The sequence below is a fragment of the Poecilia reticulata genome, linkage group LG19, assembly GCF_000633615.1.
Source record: "Poecilia reticulata strain Guanapo linkage group LG19, Guppy_female_1.0+MT, whole genome shotgun sequence".
NCBI classification, from domain to species: Eukaryota; Metazoa; Chordata; class Actinopteri; order Cyprinodontiformes; family Poeciliidae; genus Poecilia; species Poecilia reticulata.
In genome coordinates this window covers 28,271,286-28,292,440 of record NC_024349.1, presented here as the reverse complement: position 1 = coordinate 28,292,440, position 21,155 = coordinate 28,271,286, and the positions used below count along the sequence as shown (strand labels likewise).

The window sequence follows — 21,155 nt, the reverse complement described above, 5'->3', positions numbered from 1 at the left end:
TGTGTGGCTACAGGTTTAGGCCACCACTATTCTGCATTAATGCATTTTTGTTGCCATCAACTATTCTTTTCCGTTTCATCTGTACAGGGAACAGCTGGTCTACCACTGTCCTCCCAACACCTCAATGCAGTGAGCTGGGTTTCCTCTCCAAGCCTTTGACTGTAGAACAAGTTTATCATGAACTGAATTTGACTGGATTTCATTCCAGCTGGACTGAACTGGAATGATTTACAGAAACTCCACTTGAACGGACTGAGGTTAGATTAAAAAATAATGTCACTAATGTGTTTAGATGTCACTTGTGATATGAATGCATATAAACTGCAGTGAGGTTGTTTTTTATATAGTTATTTTGTATTGAAGATAAATATTTGCAATCAAAGTTCATTTGTTTTATTTATTGTCTTTTTGTTGCACAAAAGAGGCAGCCCCTCCTTCCCACTTACATTTAGTGTGTATGCAATATCATGTACAGTTTTGTTATTATGGTCATGTAGTATTAATCATGGCTTTAAGCCATTACCCGTTCAATATTTTAGCTTAATGTGTTATAATAAAGGGTCTGTATGGTGCTCTTGGTAGAGCGTAAGCCTGATTACACCGTTTTTACTGAGCAGAGACAAAAAAAAATAAAAAATACAACTGCCAAAACCTAACTGGTGCAGAGGTTACATTAACTCGGTTATAGGTTTGTTGGGGAAATGGCACGAAGATCTACAATTTAATAAAAAAATTGGACATGCTCATACAGTTTTTGTGTGCATGTGAATTCAGTGAAAAAGTTTGACTCACCAAACATAACCAGTCTTTGGTTGTTTCATATATGGAAATAATACATGTGTGTCAAGCTATAATACTGACCAGGGGGAGATAAACAGCCTGTGTGTTATTTGACCAAACCTGAATATAGTGTGGGACGTGTGGGAAGTTTACCGTCTACATTTAAATGGAACGAGAAAATATGTTTGTTCAACAAGAAGGCTTCGGTACAATCAATCAATTCTCTATAATACAAAAGGTAAATAAATCCAACATATCCAATCAACGCTTGTCATTCAACACAGCTTGTAAACAAAGTCCAAAGACAGAAATTACAATTTCTGACATTAACAAATGTATTTAAGGCTTTTACCTTTCACAATGTATAAATTCAGACATGCTAAAATAAAAAGGTAAAACAGCAGTTTCCTCAACTTCTTCCTAAAGTTGAAAAACAAAGAAAGAAATACCCTCCCCCATACCCTCACAATCCCACCCCCAAAATCTAACCATATCCACTAGTGACTCATGTCCAGAGAATGTGGTCAAAAATCAACACAAATCCTTCTACAGACAAAGCAAGAGGATCCTGATACAGGCTTTTTACTTATAAAAATAACTGATAGTACAGTTCAAACTCAACTTCACAGTATATTTCATGATGCTAGAAGACACAAACTGTATTTTTATCTTTTTTTTTTTAAAACTAAACACAAATGGTCCACAGTTGTGAAAGAAAAAAATAAAACGCTTTTCTTTCTGAACACCTTAAAAGAAAACAGGAGAAAGAAATGCAATTTAGAAAGAGAAAACTCAAACGGTTTAAAAAGGGAGTCTTAGGCGTCAAGAGGGGAAATGGACATCGTTGCAAAAAAAAAAAAAAAAAAACAACAAACAAATTAAGCAGATAAATGTCCTCAAGTCTGTCCAGGGTTAACATGGAGGTATCGCTCAACAAACCCATGTTCACACCACTGCATTCATTCGCCTCATTCAGAAACACGCCCCCCCCTCTGGTAGTTTGACTACAGCGTGGATTCAACAACAAAACAACAGGTGAGAAGTAAAAACATTGCAGCTGTTCAGATATGGTGACATCTTCAACATCTAAACATGAAGAGACTCAGTCTTTTTACACAACACATTCTCCCTTTTGTTTCATTCTTACTTGAAGTATGTGGATAAGTGATTTCTGTTCAAAGGGTTTGAGTCCTGAGTTCCGCTGAGCAGCAACTGAGATGTTTAAGCTCCAGGCTTGGTTTGTACTCAAATAACTATATATTATCATCTTTTAGTCCTAAATGTTTAACAGGTGATTCCGTTTTTTTAAACCGTAGGAGTATAATCGTAGATAAAGGAACACTGTTAAAATTTGTACTTTTGCACATTTAAAACAATAGTACTGTAAAAAAAAAAAAAAAAAAAAAAAAAAAAAAAAAAAAAAAAACGGATTCATTCCCAGTGAAGAAGCACCACTTCAAATAGTTTTGTGATATCATTCCTCTGCTGTTGTCAAATGTTGCGGGTGGGTGAGGGATCTGTAAGGAGAAACAAACATGGTGTCGTTACTTTGACTGACCGTCTGAGCTGAGCTCCAGGTGGAATCATTACAGCGGGTCAGTACTCACAGTCACTGCTTGAGGCCACTGGAGCATCCGTGGAAGTTACCGTTGGTTCGACCATTTCCTGAGAAACAGGACAACTTCTCAGGTCTAATTGTGACACATAACATGTTTAATTTCAGTGACCAGCTGTGACTGTGGGCAGTACCTGTGTGTCCGTTGAGATGTTGGTGAGCTGAATGGTTTGAGAGGGCGCTGTGGTGAGGTGGGAGTGGCTGGTCCCTGCTGCCATCGCTGCAGTCTGTGCGCTGACTTTTCTCCGGTAAAAAGTCTTTGTCGTACCTCGAGTCCTTGGTGTCAGAGTGACGGCGCTTCCGGTTCTCCCTTTCTTTGCTGCTTCTGTTGGCGTGGCCTCGTCCGGAGTCGGAGTCGCTGTCCCTGTGCCGCCGCTTCTTCTTTTTCTTCTTCCTGCTCTCGGTGGCTCTGTCTGAATCCGGGTCAGAGCTTCAAGTAGGGACAGAGAAAACAAAAACAAACTGAATAATCCATCTGACAATCCAAGAGTCAGTCATTTTGTCATTTTATTGGGTGAATCCAAACCAAAAGCGTGTGTTTAGCCAATAAAGCACAGTATGTTGATTAGCTATGAAACTGAAACAGCTCAAGTTTACTCTGTAAACAAACTGAATTCAAACATTATGTTAGCAATTTTTAACCCTCTGAAATTGCTATTTAAAGCATGGATTGGTTTCTTCATGACTTATACTAGTATGCTTTGCCAAAAAAAAGAAAAAAAAAAGAAATCTCAAAAATTGGTGGATGTTAACCTTTAATCTCCATTTCCTGTCTTTTGACTTGTTCATACATTTGCAGTGGTGCTTCACATGTTACTGGGGTTGCATGATATCTGGAAATGTAACTGTCATTTTATAGGTGAATATTGTGAAGTGTGGAAGTTGTGAAAGTTTTACCTTCCTGTGTTGTCGGGGATCTTGTTCTGATCCACTCTACAGAACAAGTCTACAACAACCTGACCTAAAAGGCTGAGAGTTCTAGTGTGTCCTAGATCTCATGGACTCAGCTACACTAAGCCATCTAAGCATTTCAAATATAAGACACTTGAGTCCTAACATTAGGCAGCACCATGCTGGGGGAACAAACCTTGATTTGAGCAGGTCTTACCTGTTCTCGTGAAGCCTGTCTTTATCTTTTGACTTCTTCTTCTTCTTGCTTTTTTTGTGTTTTTTGGAGCGGCGGCCCTCTGAGCTGTCCTCTCGCTCCTTTCTTAGATGAGCAGCTGGCCTCTTATCACTCGGCTCCTCCCTCTGAAGAGTCGAGTTAAAATTACAGAGGCGGTCCCAGGGAGGGGAAACCTTGGGCTTATTTGTTTCTAGAGCAGTAGCAGCTGGGGAGGAACTCCTTTCTTCCCTATCCCACCCATTCCTTTTGTCCTTCATTGCCCAGAATTCCCGACCGTCCTTTTGCGACCGCCAGTAGCTGTGAGACTCTTGAGGGTGTGGGTATCCCCTCCTCTCATGGCTCCCATCATACCTGTGGTAGTTATGGCTGGAATGGTACGAGCGCCGGTCGCGATCGTGCTCCCAGGAGTGCGAGCCAAGTCGTTCCTTGCGGTGGTCAAAGTCCCAGTAGCTCCGTTCGGGAGGAAATCGATCCCTGTAGGAGCGATGGTGATCCCGGTAGTCTCGCCTATACCGATGGCGATCGCTGTAACTTTCTCGTGGTGGACTTCTGTCCCTGTAGTGTCTGTCTCTGTCTTTGCTATAGTCAGAGTAGAATCCGTTTCTGTCCCTGTCATGGGAGGACTGCCTTTCATGGCCTCTAGAACTGGGCTTGGACTGGCTCGGCTCCTTGTTCTCCGCACCACCGTCCGGCCGTGCTGATGGACCGTTGGTCTGCGAGGAATCCTTAACTTCTTCCTCGGTTTTGCTAATGTTCTGAGCAGCTGCAGAGATCCCATTAGCACTTTGACAGCAGACTGGCTCTGAGGGGAAGAATGACAGGTCTCTGGGTGCAACAGCGTGCGTCTTGGAAGTAGTAGCTGAAGGTGAGGAGCCAACAGCAGAGGATGAGGTGTGGTGAGGAGAAGAAAGAGGTTCAGGCAGCGTTGTAGCCCTTTTGTCAACAGCAGCAGAGAGGGGCTCTCTTTCATTAGCAGCAGGAGGAGCGCTCTTAGCTGAACAGGTCTGCGATGAGGCCGGGTCAACGAGCTCTTTGCTGGGAACACAAAGAACATAACTGGTTCAGATAAGCTTCATGGTTCATAGAGCATCTGTAGTAGGGATGTACCGATGCAATTTTTACACTTCCGTTACCAATACAGATATCTAAGGTTTAGTATTGGTAGATACTGTTTTTTTTTGTTTTGGACAAGAGTTTCTTGTTGTGGGTAATGTGTAGTTATTTGATTTCCCTGAGGGCTCAATAAAGTATTTTTGAATTTAAATTTCAAACAATAAAGCATGACGTCGCTCAGGGGACAAAATATAGAATTAGACTGAATAGATGTGTTTATGGATCAGGCACATTGTTACTTACACTGATAATTTCTGATTGGCGCTTTTTAGGTAGGAAAGATTTAGGGGATGAAAAATAATTTAAAATACATAATGCCAATATTAATTGCAAGAGCAATCAAATTAATATATATTTTTGAGAGTTTGTGAGAAACCATGTTGAGTTTGTATTTGGTCCCATTTACTCCATCCCATATTGTCTAAATAAAATGAAGTGAGCTTGCCTTCCATCAGAAAGGAGAGTCCCGTCATGTGTACTTTAATCTCAGTATTAAAACTCAATTCTATACGGTCATAAAAATATAACAAAATGTTGTCAAATGTGCAAAGCTGGTAAAGAAATACCCCATAAGTTATGCAGATGGAATTGTAGTAAATGGTTGCTCTTCCAAGTATCGACTCATAAATGCTGAATGAATATGCACAGCACACTTTTCAGATGTTTGTTTGAAAGAATGTTGAAAGTTAATCATTTTATATTAGAACTATCTAATCACGAATCCTTATAAAAAAACTTTTCCCATACTTCAAGCTTGAGACAAAAATAATTATATTATAAAAGGCTGTTTACTAAATGCCTACATTTAAGTTTGCTTTGTAATTAAAAAAACAACTTGTGAAAGGTTTTATTTCTCATTTGTTTTTGTAGCTTAAAAAAACATTAAATAGATAAAATGTTTTCTTATTAAAACAGGAACTACTTACTAGCATTCTCTCTTTTACTGACTTTAGTAGCTACTACAGAACAGGACAATTTTACATTTGATTATGGACTTAATCTGCAGAATAATCAATAGATTACTGATTAATAAAATAGTTATTTACAAACATCCCTAAAATGCTTTGAGCCTTAGGACTGTAACATGTTTATATGTGCTTGAGGCATCTTATGAAAGGGACTTTGTGGTTATATGTTGAAATTTAAAGATGAATCAGACACATAAATCTTACTTGGGTTCATTGTGGTCACTGTCAAGTCCATTGGCAACAGCATTCACAGCTGACCTGTCCTGATTATGGATGGATCCCTGAGGAGCACACAACACTGTTACTACTGACATTTAAGTTTGCTTTGTAACACTAGCAACAGATCCTTTGCATATTTTACTGATCACACATGTATAATTTACCTTCTCATGTGTGTTGAGTCCGTTAACTTTGTGGTGCCCATTAAATTGTCCATTTTGGTTTGTTTTAGTAAATTCAGAGGTTGACCCATTCACTTCACTACCGTTATGACAGACATCTATTTCACCGTTTGTGTTTTTAGAAGAAGAGGCACACACATCTCCTGTTCCATTAGTTCCCTTAGTCTGAGATTTGGATATGCAGCCAGCATCCTGAGTGGTACTGTTCTCCTGGTCGGATTCTTCAGAGGACTCTTGACTGTACGGCACCAGTAAAGACGACCCGTTGCCCCCGGCGGGTTGGTCGCCGTTACTGCTGGGCGTGCCATTAAAGTGGTTTAGCTGACGCGGAACAAAGTGAACGTCTGAGGTAGACTGCGAGGAAGATAACGAGCTGGAGGAGGAGCTGCTTGCGGAGGATGGGTGGCTGTAGGCGGACGAGGAAGATGTTCGGTTCTGTTTGCCTTGTCCAATAAAAAACGAAAGCTTCTGTCGTTTCTCTTGGTCTGGGATGGATGTGGGTCGGCTGATTGAGTGGGAGATTGAGGAAGAAGCCAGGCCGTGGCTGGGTTTGCCAACTGCACTGCTGCTGGCCTTAGAGTTGCTGGGATAGTCCCTCAGAGATCCATTCCCATTAACATGGAGAGTGTTCTGAGGCACAAGGAAAACAAAGAACAAAAGAAGATCACATGCTTGAACCTTTAATAATAACTCATCCTCAAACAGCAGAGGGAACTCGTTAGCCCTACCTTGGTCATGTGTGGTGGTAGTTGGGGGCCGATGAAGCCAGTGTTGCCATGGTGAACGGCGGTGTGGATGCGAGGGGTTACCACCGGCCGGGGAGACGACTGACCAGACATACCTGGGTTATGGCTCACATTGCTGAATTCCCCAGTTTTCTTCACATTACACGACCTGACCACAACAAAATGCAAGCAAATATGTATTAATCATTTTTGAAAATAGTTTTTTTAAAGTCGCATCTGAATTATCTATTATTACTAAACTATAATTAATATGACTAACAATGAGAAAACAAAGTAAAAAATGTCAAGAGTCCTTAGATAATTTAACGCAAATATCCAGTTTGGTTACTTATAATATCTCACTGATGGAAGATTTGGTAAAATTATTTATGTGCCTCTCAACCTGACTGCTTAGTGACGCACTGAACCCCAAATCTAATTTTATTGTCTTGTTGTAAATCATTAGTAGATTATGTAAATATTTACATTTATTAACACTTAAATAGACAGGACAAACTCAGAAATAATATATTATGTTAATAACAACAAGTCATTTTTAAGGTTACAGTCTGCATTATAAAATTTGAAGTAGATTGATTTTTTTAGAGGTGCACTTATTACAGCACCAGTCCTGTCCTGTCCTGTTCATTTCCAGTCCAACATTATATTTGACAATCAAATTATTAGGTATTTGACATTTTATTCTGATCTTTTGGAGGGATGTCCACCTCATTTTCTAACTTACTTATAAACTTATTGATTCAGTGAAATAACTTTCCATTTAAATCTGCCAGGAATGTGGATAAATTGGGGATTAACTGCGTTATATGTGAAGAGGAAGTGCTGGTCATACATCATTTCTTTAGAAAACAAACACTTTGAGCAGCGATGAACTGAAACCAAATCTCACAAGCATCATTGTTGCCATTTCTGAATAAACATGCCAACCTTATATGATCATTTTTAAATTGCTTCTACATATTTTAATACAAAAACAACACCTAACGTTTGTTAATATTAACATTTCCATCCCAGTTTCTTAACCTATCGGAGGGGGTTGGAGTCTTTTTATCACAATTCATTTAACCTACAATTAATATTCTGTTCTGTCCATTTCCTGTTTGTAACGTTGGACTCTTGCTGAGTCATGGTTTACTCACTTAATGTAGAAAAGGACGTAGGCCTGTTGGTTGAGGACCGAGCGGATGTCGCTCACAGAGACAGACGAGTCGTTCATCTGGTACCACTGACCGTTGCTGGCCTGTCACAAAACACAGAGGGACACTTTGATTCCGTTTCAGAAAATGAAATGAAACGTTAAAACATAATGAAAGCAGCTAAACGTTCAGCTCAAACAAAGCAAAGCTGAACTATGCATTTTCAGGTTGATGCATTTTGTGTTCCATCTCTCTGTATGTGGATGTGTGTACAAGGTCAAAGCAGCGTTCTGATAGATGATTCACCTTAATGTAGCAGAAGTAATGGCCAGCGTGGCAGCTGAAGCCGGAGTGGACCAGCACAGCGTACAGGCCGTAGATCTGGGGCTCTCCTTGAGACTGGGACATGAAGGGCCGCAGCTCCAGGTACTCTGGATATTTAACATCCTAGTAAAGACAAAAAAAAAACTGTTGACTTTGCCTCGTTTCGCTAATCGGGAATAACATTAATGAAAATGATGGATATTGTAGCCAACAGCAACAGAAAGCACATTATCCAGCAGGTATTTTGACAAAGCACTGGTCCATGAGCGTTTACTTTTATTTATTTACAATTTTTTAAATAATCCTCATTATCACTTTTATTTGAAAAACATGATAGTTTTTTGAGGGACTCATTATTGAACTTTTGTCAGTGCCGCCGATACTTTCTAATGCTATTCTGACATGAAAGTCTTAAAGGGCCGGTGCAGCATGTGATGTAATATACAGGAAGCTCTGTACCTTTGTGATTTTTCCTCCAGTGAAGTTTGCAAATCGTTTTAGTGAGAGGGTGAGCACATTAGGACTGCGGTGGATTGTGAATCTCTTTGAGGCTGTAACCATTTTTTTGCACCTGAAAAAAAGAAGTTTGTTTTAATTAACATCTTGATACATAAACAGAAACATAAAAAATGAAGGTCTGTGCTTAGAGACTTCTAGAGTTACTTGGTGCACTTGTAGGCGTTTTCTCCATCCAGCTGTTCTGGTTTGACAAATTGCTCCAGAGCTTTGGAGACACTGGGTGCCGTCTACATGGAGGAAAAACAAACATTTTATATGTTCAGTATTAAGAAACAATGAATTCTTCGGATTTATTTTCAATGGTTTCAACGAAAGTGGTCAGATTACCTTAATTTCCAGAGTGATGTCCAGAAAAGGATCAAATGTATCAGAAACTGATTTGCAGTTCAGACACTTCACTGAAAAAGAAACATTAGAAAGTTAACCAAATAACAAGATTCAACAATTCTTCTGCCAAAAACAAACATGAAAAAACAGGACAACAAATCAGCATTAATATCTCACCTCTGGACCTGAGGTACCCTCCAAACACTTGATGGATGAAAGTGGTGGCCTGCGTTTGCCTGTCCAATCTGCCACACAGAAAAACGGGAGAAGTAATTTCATAAATAAGTCATAAATGTACTTGGATGTGGCTACAGAAGAACAGCTGCACGTCTCCTGGATGTCTAACAGACAGAGATCCTTCAAATACAACCCAATACAACCCTTTTGGCACAGCAGACAGTGGAGAGGCAGTCCATTAAAGTTCTTCACCTTGTGTTGTTTGACATATTTTGGTTTTAGGTAAATTGAAGAATTAACAAATGTCAAATGTTTTTGTGCATCATATATAACGCGATACAAAACTAGCAGAAAACTAGCAGAGCTCACGTAACAAAACCAAAAATACGATCATCATATTCCAGAAATCTAAAGATTTGTAACTATAGCAAAAATAATAAATAATAATTAAATATTAATTTATTGAACACAAAGTGGAATTTAAAATAACAGCCAACTGATTTAATAGATTTTCTATTCAAAGATGCACTGATTGCAGTTTTATGCTCTGTCACTGATCTTTAAAATCCTGACCTGCTGATTTTGATTTTGGCCCATATCTTTTTTTTTTTTTTTTTAAATAACTGGTGCTGTCGGATGTTATAAAGTTATACACCTTGAAGGATCCAATCTTACTTTATTGGAAAACACTGAATATCCATGAAACAAACTTGTATCATCTGCACATAAAGTATTGCTCTCAGATAAAAATTAAAAGTCTAGAGTATTTCTGTCTAAACGACTAAATAAAAAAAAACTGTTTAGTCTTTAATTTTTATTAAAAATTAAAGACTAAATTTTTAAGTTAATGTGTGAGACTAAAGACATCTTAACTTGAACAGGTTAGAGACTAAATACCTGTTTTGAGCCTCTTACCAAAACTAAAGAGCACAGAAGTATTTATTTTTACTAAATCAAAAGGTTGTGGTTTATTGATGAGTAACTTAAACAACTAATAAAGTGTCCTAAGTTTAAAGTTTCCTTGTAGTACAAAAAGAAATTACCCAAATGCAGCAGCTTTGTGGCTATTTGAATGTAGATAAGACGAGTATTAGAGAGCCTCCAGTTATTTTTACTTTTTATAAATCAGTCAAGTCTGAGGAGCAGATTTATTCTGACTGGAAAATGTACAAGTGTCCACCTGAACTCAGCACCTCAACTGCAATTGTAATTACATTTAAGATTTTTCCATTAGTAGTAAAAGAAAATTATGAATGGTGTCTTTGGCCAAAAACACAGACTTGATAGAGGTCTTTAATTAAACAGAACTCTGTGGTCCTCTGCAGGATAAAAATACCACCTTTAAAAATAATTAGCCACGAGTATAATCACACTCACTTGGTTCCAGGTAAGCAGGACTTTTGCATAGCGTCCACTGTGTACCGCAGGAACTCATGAGCATCCTCCTGGCTTCCATAGCGGAAGTGCTTTGCAATTCCTTTTGAAGGGGGGAAGAGTACATTCATAACAAAATTATCAAAATGCAAGGAAATATCTGGCTGTGATTAAACACAGGACTGTTCCATTATTGCTTGTTTCATAATTAAGGGTTTTCCCCAGTGTTTTATAAGCCTGGCGGCCCGCTATGCTTTACTAGCCCCGCCGCCAGGCTAAGCGTTGCTTGTTTATGTTTCTAGGAACATTTTTTACTTTTAAAGCCGGACGGCAAGCGTCTCTTTTTGCTCTTAGCGTTTCTCTAGCAGAGCAGATTTATTCCTAAAGGATAGGTTTATAAAAGATAGGTTTATGGTTTATGCATTTAAACCCGACTCGGTGGACCAATCACACAGCTGGCGCCTCTGTGCTTTGCCTCTGTGCTTTGCCTCGCGCGCTGCCGCTGCTTTACCTCAGCGGGATTGCGAGTGCCTCCTTTCACTCAAACTGGACACAGGCTGACCTGTATGGATGTTTACATCAACTTGACATCAACTGATCCTGTGGAGAACTCTAGGTAAGAGTTTAAAACCCGCCGCGTTAGCTCTGGTTGCGCAGCTCAAAGTGAACCGCAGGAATAACTTGTAGCGAATTCAGAGGTCGTGTTGTGAAGTGGTGAGAATAATTGATCTTTGAACGAACAATTATATGCGTCATTTACATCTCAACACACTGCCCAGCCTGTGGCTCTGTGTCTGTCTTCCCTGTAAAGTTTGTCTGTGGTCCCGGTTGGCCGGAGAGTTTGTGGATAACGAGCAGCGCTAACCTCATCATGCAGGTTCAGCCCGGTGAGGAGCTTTAACGCTCTCCTCAGAGTCACGGATCACGCTGATTTTATATTTTATTATTATTTTTAGTATTATTTTTTCAGTTACACTTTGCATCAAACCATATCAAATGCGTTGTCTACTTAGAGTTAATACGCGCAGAGATTTGAGAAACTTGTCCCATGAACTCGACCAACCAAAATAGTTTCTGTGACGCTTATTAAAAACTCAACAGACACGAAATGAAAGAGCTACTAAAGCCACATTAGCAGCATTGAATTAAATCTCCCGTTTGTTGCGCAGAGATGCGCAACAAACCAGAGTGTTAACTCATCATGCAGGATCGGTCCAAGGCTGTATGAGGCCTGGAGCAGAATATGACATAGGGGCTCCTTTTGCTGCTAAAAATATCAGCACCTCTAACAGCTTCTGTGTTAGATTTAGTGAAATCTTGGAGAAGGGAGTAGTTTAATTGGCCAGCCTAAAAAGCAATAAGTTATAATCGCAGTTTACTAATTTGTATTTGTAAATTCAAAGATTAAACTCACAGCATGATATTATTGCTATGGTAACAAAGCAATCTAACTATGAATATTGTTCTTTGAAGTTTTACAAAGTAAACTTGCCAGCTCCTTAAAATCTTGCATCTAAATGTTTAACAATTTAAAATATTTTAATGTATGTATGCCTAAACAATTGAATCAAATTTAACAGCATTGATAATCTCAATAAACAAATGTTACATCTGTGTATCTGTGGTCTGTTTTAAAATATTAGCGTGGGGCCCTTGAGGCCCTGATGGACCTGCTGACTTAATTTGGATTAACCAGAAGTGGAAATTGGTTGTTTTTAAGCTAGTTGTGGGTTTAAATAGCATTTCACTGGAGATGTTTTTCCGTAACATATAATTACACAGTAATACTTTTACATTTGCTGTCAACTTAACATCTTTTAATACAAAAACATGGTAGACCGCCTCGACGCCCCGACCACCAGGCTTAGCAAGTTTTCTGGGGGAAACCCTGGAATTGGTTACTGTATTATGTTTTTTTATCATCTTACTGAAATGTGCTACACAAATAAACTTGGCTTGAAAATATAAGAAAGTTTTTTTTCCCCCATCTGCAAATTCGATCACAATCAGAAGATTTCCCTCCATAAATGAAGAGGTGACAGTTTTAGCACCAACACCACCTACTTACTTTTAAGCTCATTGAGGACACCGATGGGCTTAATGACATTCCCAGAGTTAGCAAAAACCTGAATCATGTGGTTTTGCATGGTGCACATCATGCAGAATCCAGGCTCATGACCTAAAAGAGAAAGATTAATACATAAAACTACTTTAAAAAACCTCACGAAAACTGAGATAACTTATTCTTTTTAGGTCAATCTGTTGCAATAAAAACACCAAAAGACTGAGCCTACAGGTTTTGGAGTGCTCCCTTGACAGCATGAAGTTGGCTAGTGGTGGAGTGTAGGTGAGGCACTGCAGGGCCGAGTTGAGGAAGCATGTGTTCCCCATGTTCTGCAGGCCGGCACCAATGCGGTGAACCTGGATCCACTTCAGGCTGAGCCGCTCTGGAGGAAACAGGACCTTCTGAGGCAGCTCTATGCCATCCTCACTGCTCATCACTGGGCAGACATGACAAGAGCTACAATCACAATCAGTGCAGAAAGTTTCTTTTGTTTCTAATTTTAGCTCAACCCTGCGACTGCATCACAGGCTTAAGTTGATTGATTGTGCTCCTGTTTTTAAACTAGCTGTTATGTAACTGGATGAATGAAAGAGCTGAAGGAGAACAAAATGCCCACATGAAGCAACGTGTCACACATCAGAAAACCATTAGCAGAGTTCAGCTTTTTAATTATTCACAAGTCATACACCAACAAATTTTACGTTGTTTTGTAGAAACACCAGCATATATATTTCTGAAGTGCATCTTGTATATTTGTGTATAAGTCAACACTGTAAATCACCATTTTTCACTAGACTAGGAAAACAAACTATTAGCTAAAGCTGGTTTGGTGTGTATTAGTCCTGTTTGACTACATGCATCAGGTAACTCAGTGATTGCTCTGACAGAGGTGTGTGTCACTCGTGCAGGTTCAAGTGTTTTCCCGTACCTTGGTCCTTGGGGCGGTCCACAGAAGCGGGCGTGCCGTTATAGACGGCAGCACCAGGGGTCGGACCCAGGCAGCCTCCTGAAGGCTTGAGCCTTGGAGAGTCGCCGGGCATGCTGGGACCCACTGCCCAGCTGCTGGAACAACTGCCGTCCATCCCCACGTCTCCACTGGTGAAGGATCGGTTAAATCCAACTGACTCGTGGTCAGATTTTTCTGACAATCTGTCAACTATGGTCATTGTTCATAGCTGCACAGAGACAGACACAGAATCATACAACTTTAAAAGCTGATGACAAGACAAGAATACAGCTTTAATCTGTAGTTTTTGGAAAGAAGCAACAGCAAAAATAAAGGTATCAATAACAAAACAATTTGACATTAGGCTAATAGTAGGACTTTATTTTCTGTGAAAAAGATAAAGCTGTACATCTAAGCTTACAGTCTTTTTGGGGAGAAAAGGGACATCTGTTACAATTTCCTTTGGTTTAGAACTACCAGCGGGCGCCAACGGCTAGCAGTGGGCATTAATTAGGATTGATTTCTTATAATTATAATTTATTGTCATGACGAATTCCACTTAATGTTGTTTAACCACCTGCCCTCCAAAGGCAGGTGGTTAAACCTGCCTTTGGAGGCATACTGCTTGGATTACTAGCTATGCTATTTGTTTTTACACTGTTCATTCAATAAATCTGAAAATATGATTAGATGCAGTTACTGTGTGCGGTGTAGTGATACAAATCACACTTTTCCTAAAGAGACCAATTACTAGTGGGAATGTTTTCAGGAGAAGTATGTGTGTTTGTGCTGCTATGATTACTGTGCCATGCAGTCACAGTCACACATTAACCTAAAACATAGCAATAAAAAGTTCTTAATGTCACTTTTATTGTTATCACAATAATACCACAAAATATTGTGATAAAACTAAGTCCATAACTACCACCTCTACTAAAGACAAATATGGTGTTTCTGTACTGAAGATGAATTTGGAGAAGTCGTGGCAGTTCCCCTGACATTTTGTGGTTTATTACTAAGGAAATCAGTGGGCAGGATTAGGAATTATAGGCACCAGCACCGGTCGTGACCCCCTAGGGATAAATATGTAAGAAAATGGATGGATGGACTAAGCTTTGGAAAGTTACAGGTATAAAAATATGGCAAACTGTTAAAAAAGTTACAGCTTCAAAACTTCTGCATTTTCAGTCATACTGTTCTTAGAACTTAAATTCAATTGAATAAAAATCCAGAAAAAGACTGGAAGAGCACAAAAAAGCTTCAAATTAAATACTTTTGGTTGCTTACTTTAACCCAAACAAAGCAGGAGTTCTCAATTTTGATACATTTAATGAATACAAGTAATAAATGATTTGTCAGTAATTGACCTGCCAATCCATAGCCGATTCTCATCTATGACCGACTGATAAGTGCATCACTAACATCATTTAAGACTACATATGAAAATCACTGTACGTGGTAAAGATAACTAATTCAACATTTTAGTAGTGGGACAAAATGTGTTGCTTTTTTTTCTTTTAAATCAGCAAGATTGTATAAAATGCAGATTTCTGTTGTGATAATTTGTATTGATTCACTGAAGGTAATATTCAGCAGTATGGTGAATCAAAACTTTGGATTAAAGAAAATGTTTTAGACAATTCATGACTTGAACTTGGCATCACGGAGAAAAAAAACACTGTAATTGACCTGATCAGTTTGTCGCTTACATAGTACTTGCTATTTTTCCCCTTCAAAACTAAATTATGTATAATTTCACAATGTTGAAAAAAGAGCAAAGTAGCTGTATGCAAGTCTAAATTAGTTTTACGCGTCTGTAAAAAAAATTATCTGAAGATTTGGCGTATCAAGAAGAAAAAGTAAATATTACCTGTTAAAATGTATTAAATTTGAAACTTGTTTCCCCAACTACCCTGGAAGTTACACAACCCAGACGGGAACATTTCCTTGTTAGAAGCATAGCACGTTAAACTGCAGCTGTTCCCTCCCACCTGCTCCAACAGACAGACTTACATTGGCTAACAGACGGTAGCAAGGCCTTTAACACGCAGCGCCTTTAAAACCGAAAGAGAACACGCAGTAACGCTCAGCTCACGTAAGAGGAGGGGTCCAGAGAAGTGTGTACATTTTTTGCGAACATTGAAAAAAGACCGAGTTGTGATGAATAATCTGTTACCAAAACCGTCATTATAAAGGAGAAGGATAGAAACGATAGCAGCGGCACAATTCCGGCTAATGCGGCTAACGGAGCAAGCTAGCTAGCCGTCTTAGTTGATGCCGACACGGTGATGAGTCCCGTGGCTAAGTAGCAGCATGTTAAAGAGACCTTAGCGGGCAAGGTTTTAAATTGTATCGAGTTTCATCCGTGTGGAGATTACAAAAAGGTTGTCTAGTAGGATTATTGAAGAATGGGCTCTACACCGGTGGCTGTGTGCGTTTACTGCGTTGCTCTCCGACATGACAGAGAACCGGTGTTGGGCTACTACAGCGAATTCCAGCGGTTTGGGCCAACTAATGTACCTCTGTTATTCACCAATTCTAACATTAGACCGTAAAAACAAATCAGCACTCACCTGGAGTCTGTTATGAACACCTTAATAGCGGTTTTAAATCCATTTCTTATTTCCAGCGGGTGTCCGCCGGTGAACAATGACGTAGCTAATTGCCCCACGGCTACATCCGGGTACCTGCCATGAAACGACGTCTGTGATAGGTCCATCCGACACATATCCGTGAAGAACGTGTTTCGGAAATATCCGACGCATGTTCTTAACTCTGACCTTATTGTGCCTTTTGCACTACAGTGACAATCTAGCAAGCATTACAAGCACGAATATTTCAGCACAACTACGATGAAATTATATTTTCCGAAAACTTTTGTGTTCAGAGGAAATCGCATTACATGTAGCCTGTACAAAATCATCTTTTAAAAACTGAGATTGAATAAACCAGCCATGAAAGCATAAAAAGATGTTAGAAAAAAAAATCAAAGTACTTTTACATTGTACGGAGCTCCGTAACATTGACATTATCATGAGAATGGGAGACTCAGGCTGAGAAATACATTTTGCATAGACACTAAAATCAAACTAAATATCACAGTGTTTTTGAAATACCTCAGAGGGTTTATTTAGCAGCTGGAAAAAAAAAGAAAAAGAACACTACCATCTCTAGTACAAGACACTTAAATGTTCACACATGCAGGCATTTGTATCAAGTCAAACCAAGTAAATTAGAGGCTCAATAAATTAAGTTTTAGACAATCTTGATGTTTTTAGGCTCAGGTTTTGTCCAGTTCAGTGAAGCTGACGGTGACTTTTGAGTTCTGAAGCTGACTGATCTGCCTCCTCAGCTGCATGATCTCCTCCTCCTGCTCTTCCACTCTTTTCTGTAAACCATGGATGACCTGAAAAAGAAGAAAATAAATATTACAACTGGTTGGTAGTTATTATGGGTGCCTTAGCTCCAAGTGGAACAAAGCACTGTTGATCCAAAAAAGATGGCACTTTTTTTGCATCACAGTTGAGAACTTGAAAGTAGGCTTGGGCCAGCAGTGATACTGGAAAGTAGATTATGGTGACACTTTTACTTTCGGTTTCAAGCAAAGGAGACCCAGAGGAGAGTGGGTCATGATTAAGGCAGACCAAACATTTGAACAGTGCCGCATGAGATTAAGTAATGTCAATATTTGGCCATTGCTGTGATATTAGAGTAGTAGTTGTGTAAATGCTGTTGCAGTGTCAAACGTACAGTATATATGGCATGTGAGAGCTACAGAATGTTTCATTATTTTTGGCAGCCTGGCTTGTGTGGTGACTAAAATGTGTAGGCTTCAGTGCTAAAAGTGTAGGAAGGTGATGCTGGAGCATTATGTATATAAGGCAACACATCTCTTAGTGATACACAGTAGAGGCATAAGCAAAACATAAAAAGCTAGTGGTAGCTTAGTAGTGCCTGCAGCAGAATGTTAATTAGAGATGGCACTCTTTGAAAGGAACCAAACCTTCAGGATCCGTTTACTTCAAAGTGCCATTCAAAGGATTCATTTTTGAAAAGGTACATTTTTCTAATAAGTCCATTTATCCCTAATACAGTTTTATATTAATTAGTTTTGTGGAAGTAGTTCACATAAGAAGTTCAATTATATGTATTAAGTTAAAACAAAAAAACTGACTGGATTTTATTTATTTGCCGTTTAAATAAATATAATTTTAAATGAAATAGAATCTTAGGTACTGCGATGTGTGCAGAGTCCTATCGTACAGAGAAAAGAGTCGTTCAAAAGAATCAGCTCGTTTCTGAACCTCACATCACTAATTATTGAACACCAGTGCTCAGTAGTGTATCCTAAAGAAAAAATGTCTCTGTGAGAGAAAAATGTAGTAGTAGAAATAGCTGTCTTTCAGCCAGCTGACAGTGTCCAGAAATAGTCTAGGAAGCGGGAATTCTAGAGAGATCTATATCTAGACTGACTGAACTTTCTCTGGCGCTTCATTTGAAACACTTTAAATGAACTGGATGATGGCACATGTATGCCATTTTGTAACGTTGTAAACTACTATGCCTTAATATCTGAATCTGGCCCAAACCTACTTCAAACTAAACACATATACTGTATACATATGCACTGTAATCCTAAACTATATCTGCATATTTTTCTGAAGAATTAAATGAATATTATTAGGCAGATATTTATCCCGTACTACCATGTCTTTATTGTGGAACAGTTCACTCTCCAGCAGCTGGCTGGCTGCTGGCCGAAGGCTGGGGTCTTTGCTCGTCAGCTTTACGATGTATTTAGTCAGAACTGGCCATCTGTGGCAGAAGGAGTCTGGAATTTTTCCTTCTCTCAGGTCCCCCAGGGTCCGGACCCGCTCCATCTCTGTCCCAAACGGATGGAACAGCTCCAGAGCCAAAACCCCGATGCTGTACATGTCTGACTGCAAGAGCAACATTTATACTTAGTGCTCAAAAAACAAAATGTGCAAAGAAGAATGTCTTTGATCTAAAACATAATCCATTCACAAACTATGTAATCACAACACAAAAAATGTAACAGTTCTAATTACCTTTGAATCATAATGAGAGCCTTTTAGTTGTTCTGGTGCAGCGTACACAAACGTGCCAACACCTGATGTATGGGTGGAACCTGAAAACACAAAGAACCAGTCAGAGGAAATGGCGCCATCTACTGGTATGTTGTGAGAATGTAATAAGACAGAGTTTAATAATTTACCATCACCAGGAGAAATTGTTCTTTTATGGTCATCTACTATCATATCCCTGCATGCCAATCCAAAGTCTCCAATCCGAACATGGCATTCATGACCGTGGAGGAAAATGTTCCTGGGCTGGAAAAACCAAAAGAAGGAAAAGTTATTAGGATTAGTTTACCATGTGATCAGTTGTAAAAGTGAAGAACTCCAAGGTTTCAGGGATAATTTTTTTTAACTTTGCTGCTGCTAACATATCATCTGCTGAGTTTGCATAATATGTAGGATTCAGTTTTTCAGAGAGAAAAAGTGAGACATTTGTAACCACTGAGACATGAGAAACACATTTTGAGAAATAATGAAAAAATAGTAGGATTGTGCAGAACTTTGACAAAAAGGATCTTATTGTTAGTTTTTTTAAAGTTGCTTAAAAGTTCATATTTTCAAGGCCTTGTAAATTTAAGATCAATTGATATAAAACATTACGTACATTTTTAAGCCCCTGCAAAAAGTATTCTCTACAATTTTAAGATACTGCAATACTCTTAAATTTTAAACACAAAACAGGATCTAAGTCTCTTTTCTAAGTCTAGTTAGATTTCTTTCAAATGAAAGTATTATTTCAGAGTGTTACCAACTTATGTAGCATATTTGTAAATCCTTAAATGAGAGGCCAGAGAAGTTTTTTTTAATTTTATAAAGTAGGGCTCCTCAGTCCGGAGCTCCACGTCTACATGTGGGCTTTAAGACGCTCCGCTGGGGGTTTTAATATCGTTAGCCAGAAATGATAAAGAATTCAGCAACATTTTAAAATAAATATAGTAAGAAATAAATGCTAGCCTCAGCAGTTTTACTCAGCATAGGAAATATTTTTGTGAAACAAGTTAACATAAAACGATTTTATTTAAGAACAACTCAGTCAGAAGAATAATTTAACCAAGACACATATACGTTTTGCATTTAGGATAAAAAATAAAATAAATAAATAAAAACTTCATTTGTCTGTAAATCTCTTCTATCCAGAATTCCTCAAGTGCCAGAGCTTTTGTTCAACCTTGGTTCAAATTCTGCAAAAAGAAAATCTCCTATTATGAACCTTTTGTTATTCAGACATTTATCTGATAATTCCAAATATAACCACCAGCTCAGCCCTATTCTGTACAGAACAGTCCAGCAGAAAGTGATGAACTGTTCACATGTCAGACAGATTTTTTTTTAGCTGATGCTGCATCCTTTGCTACAAATGATGAAGCAGTCACTAAAGGAATGCTGTTACTGCATTTCAGGCTGTTCAATGTTCATTTCTTTATTTAAAAAATAATTATTTGTTTATTTGAATCTTATAAAATAGATTTTTAAAATTGTATAATCCAATTAATCATCAGAATAAACAAATAGTAAAATAATGGATAGTTCCAGCCCCAATTTTTATGACAAACATTCATGAAAATGTTGAAACAAAAAAGGAGTTCGTCCACCAATTAAATTAAAAAAATAAAATAAAAAAAAAAAAGCAATATTGAAAGTTTTTGTCAAGCAGTAACTATAAAAAGCACAATTATCAGAAACCCCTTATGATGGAGACTAACTTTGGATCTGGCGTTCCCTCGCCCGGACGCGGGTCACCGGGGCCCCACTCTGGAGCCAGGCCTGGAGGTGGGGCACGATGGCGAGCGCCTAGTGGCCGAGCTTTTACCCACGGAACCCGGCCGGGCTCAGCCCGAAGAGGAGACGTGGGTCCCCCTTCCAATGGGCTAACCAACTGTCGGAGGGGCCAAAGGGGTTGGGTGCATTGTGTTACGGGCGGCAGCCGAGGGAGGGGACCCTGGCGGTCTGATCCTCGGCTACAGAAGCTGGCTCTTGGAACGTGGAATCGGAGCTAGTGTACGAGGCTGAGAGGTTCCGGCTAGAAATAGTCGGCCTCACCTCGACGCATAGCTCTGGTTCTGGAACCAGTCTCCTTGAGAGGGGCTGGACATAGTTCCACTCTTGAGATGCCCACGGTGAGAGGCACCTGGCAGGAGGGAGCATACTTGTTGCCCCCCATCTTGGCGCCTGTACGTTGGGGTTTACCCTGGTGAACGAGAGGGTAGCCTCCCTCCGCCTACGGGTGGGGGGACGGGTTCTGACTGTTGTCTGTGCTTACGGGCTGAACAGCAGTTCAGATTACCCACCCTTCTTGGAGTCCTTAGAGGAGGTACTGGAGAGTGCCCCTCCTGGGGACTCCCTTGTTCTACTGGGGGACTTCAACGCTCACATGGGGAATGACGGTGAGACCTGGAGGGGGCGTGGTTGGGAGGAACGGAACAACACTGTCATCTCCAC

General features: G+C 39.4%; 2 protein-coding genes across 5 annotated transcripts in view; both read right to left on the bottom strand.

Moving 5' to 3' along the window:
• Positions 1 to 382: 382 nt before the first annotated feature.
• On the bottom strand, positions 383 to 16,614 carry usp42 (ubiquitin specific peptidase 42). The gene is made up of 18 exons (XM_008438138.2): positions 16,191 to 16,614; positions 13,600 to 13,846; positions 12,901 to 13,107; positions 12,675 to 12,785; positions 10,610 to 10,709; positions 9,233 to 9,300; positions 9,056 to 9,126; positions 8,873 to 8,955; positions 8,669 to 8,780; positions 8,192 to 8,332; positions 7,889 to 7,989; positions 6,732 to 6,897; positions 5,986 to 6,633; positions 5,807 to 5,883; positions 3,504 to 4,556; positions 2,530 to 2,825; positions 2,388 to 2,445; positions 383 to 2,297 (listed from the first exon to the last, which is right to left on the bottom strand). Exons 2-17 carry the CDS (start codon positions 13,835 to 13,837, stop codon positions 2,390 to 2,392), a joined length of 3,528 nt encoding a protein of 1,175 aa, XP_008436360.1. The 5' UTR covers positions 13,838 to 13,846; positions 16,191 to 16,614; the 3' UTR covers positions 383 to 2,297; positions 2,388 to 2,389.
• A 105-nt stretch (positions 16,615 to 16,719) lies between these two features.
• The window catches only part of eif2ak1 (eukaryotic translation initiation factor 2-alpha kinase 1), a 25,279-nt gene continuing 20,843 nt past the window's right edge, over positions 16,720 to 21,155 (bottom strand). For 3 of the 4 annotated variants that reach the window (XM_008438140.1, XM_008438142.1, XM_008438143.2), the window contains 4 exons: positions 18,854 to 18,968; positions 18,687 to 18,766; positions 18,321 to 18,557; positions 16,720 to 17,023 (listed from right to left, as the gene is read on the bottom strand). In XM_008438140.1, coding sequence (XP_008436362.1) covers positions 16,898 to 17,023; positions 18,321 to 18,557; positions 18,687 to 18,766; positions 18,854 to 18,968 — 558 coding nt within the window. In that variant the 3' untranslated portion in view covers positions 16,720 to 16,897. The remainder of the gene's footprint in view (positions 17,024 to 18,320; positions 18,558 to 18,686; positions 18,767 to 18,853; positions 18,969 to 21,155) is intronic. The other variant, XM_008438141.1, reaches the window with a different exon arrangement.

What these genes read in the sequence shown, in the direction of transcription:
- usp42 (XM_008438138.2), bottom strand. Translation starts at nt 13,837, where the DNA reads ATGACCATAGTTGACAGATTGTCAGAAAAATCTGACCACGAGTCAGTT. An exon ending in TCCTGCTTACCTGGAACCAA is followed by an intron (nt 9,301 to 10,609) that starts GTGAGTGTGATT and finishes TCTGTGTGGCAG; the next exon opens with ATTGGACAGGCAAACGCAGG. An exon ending in ACATCTCAACGGACACACAG is followed by an intron (nt 2,446 to 2,529) that starts GTACTGCCCACA and finishes CCTGTTTCTCAG; the next exon opens with GAAATGGTCGAACCAACGGT.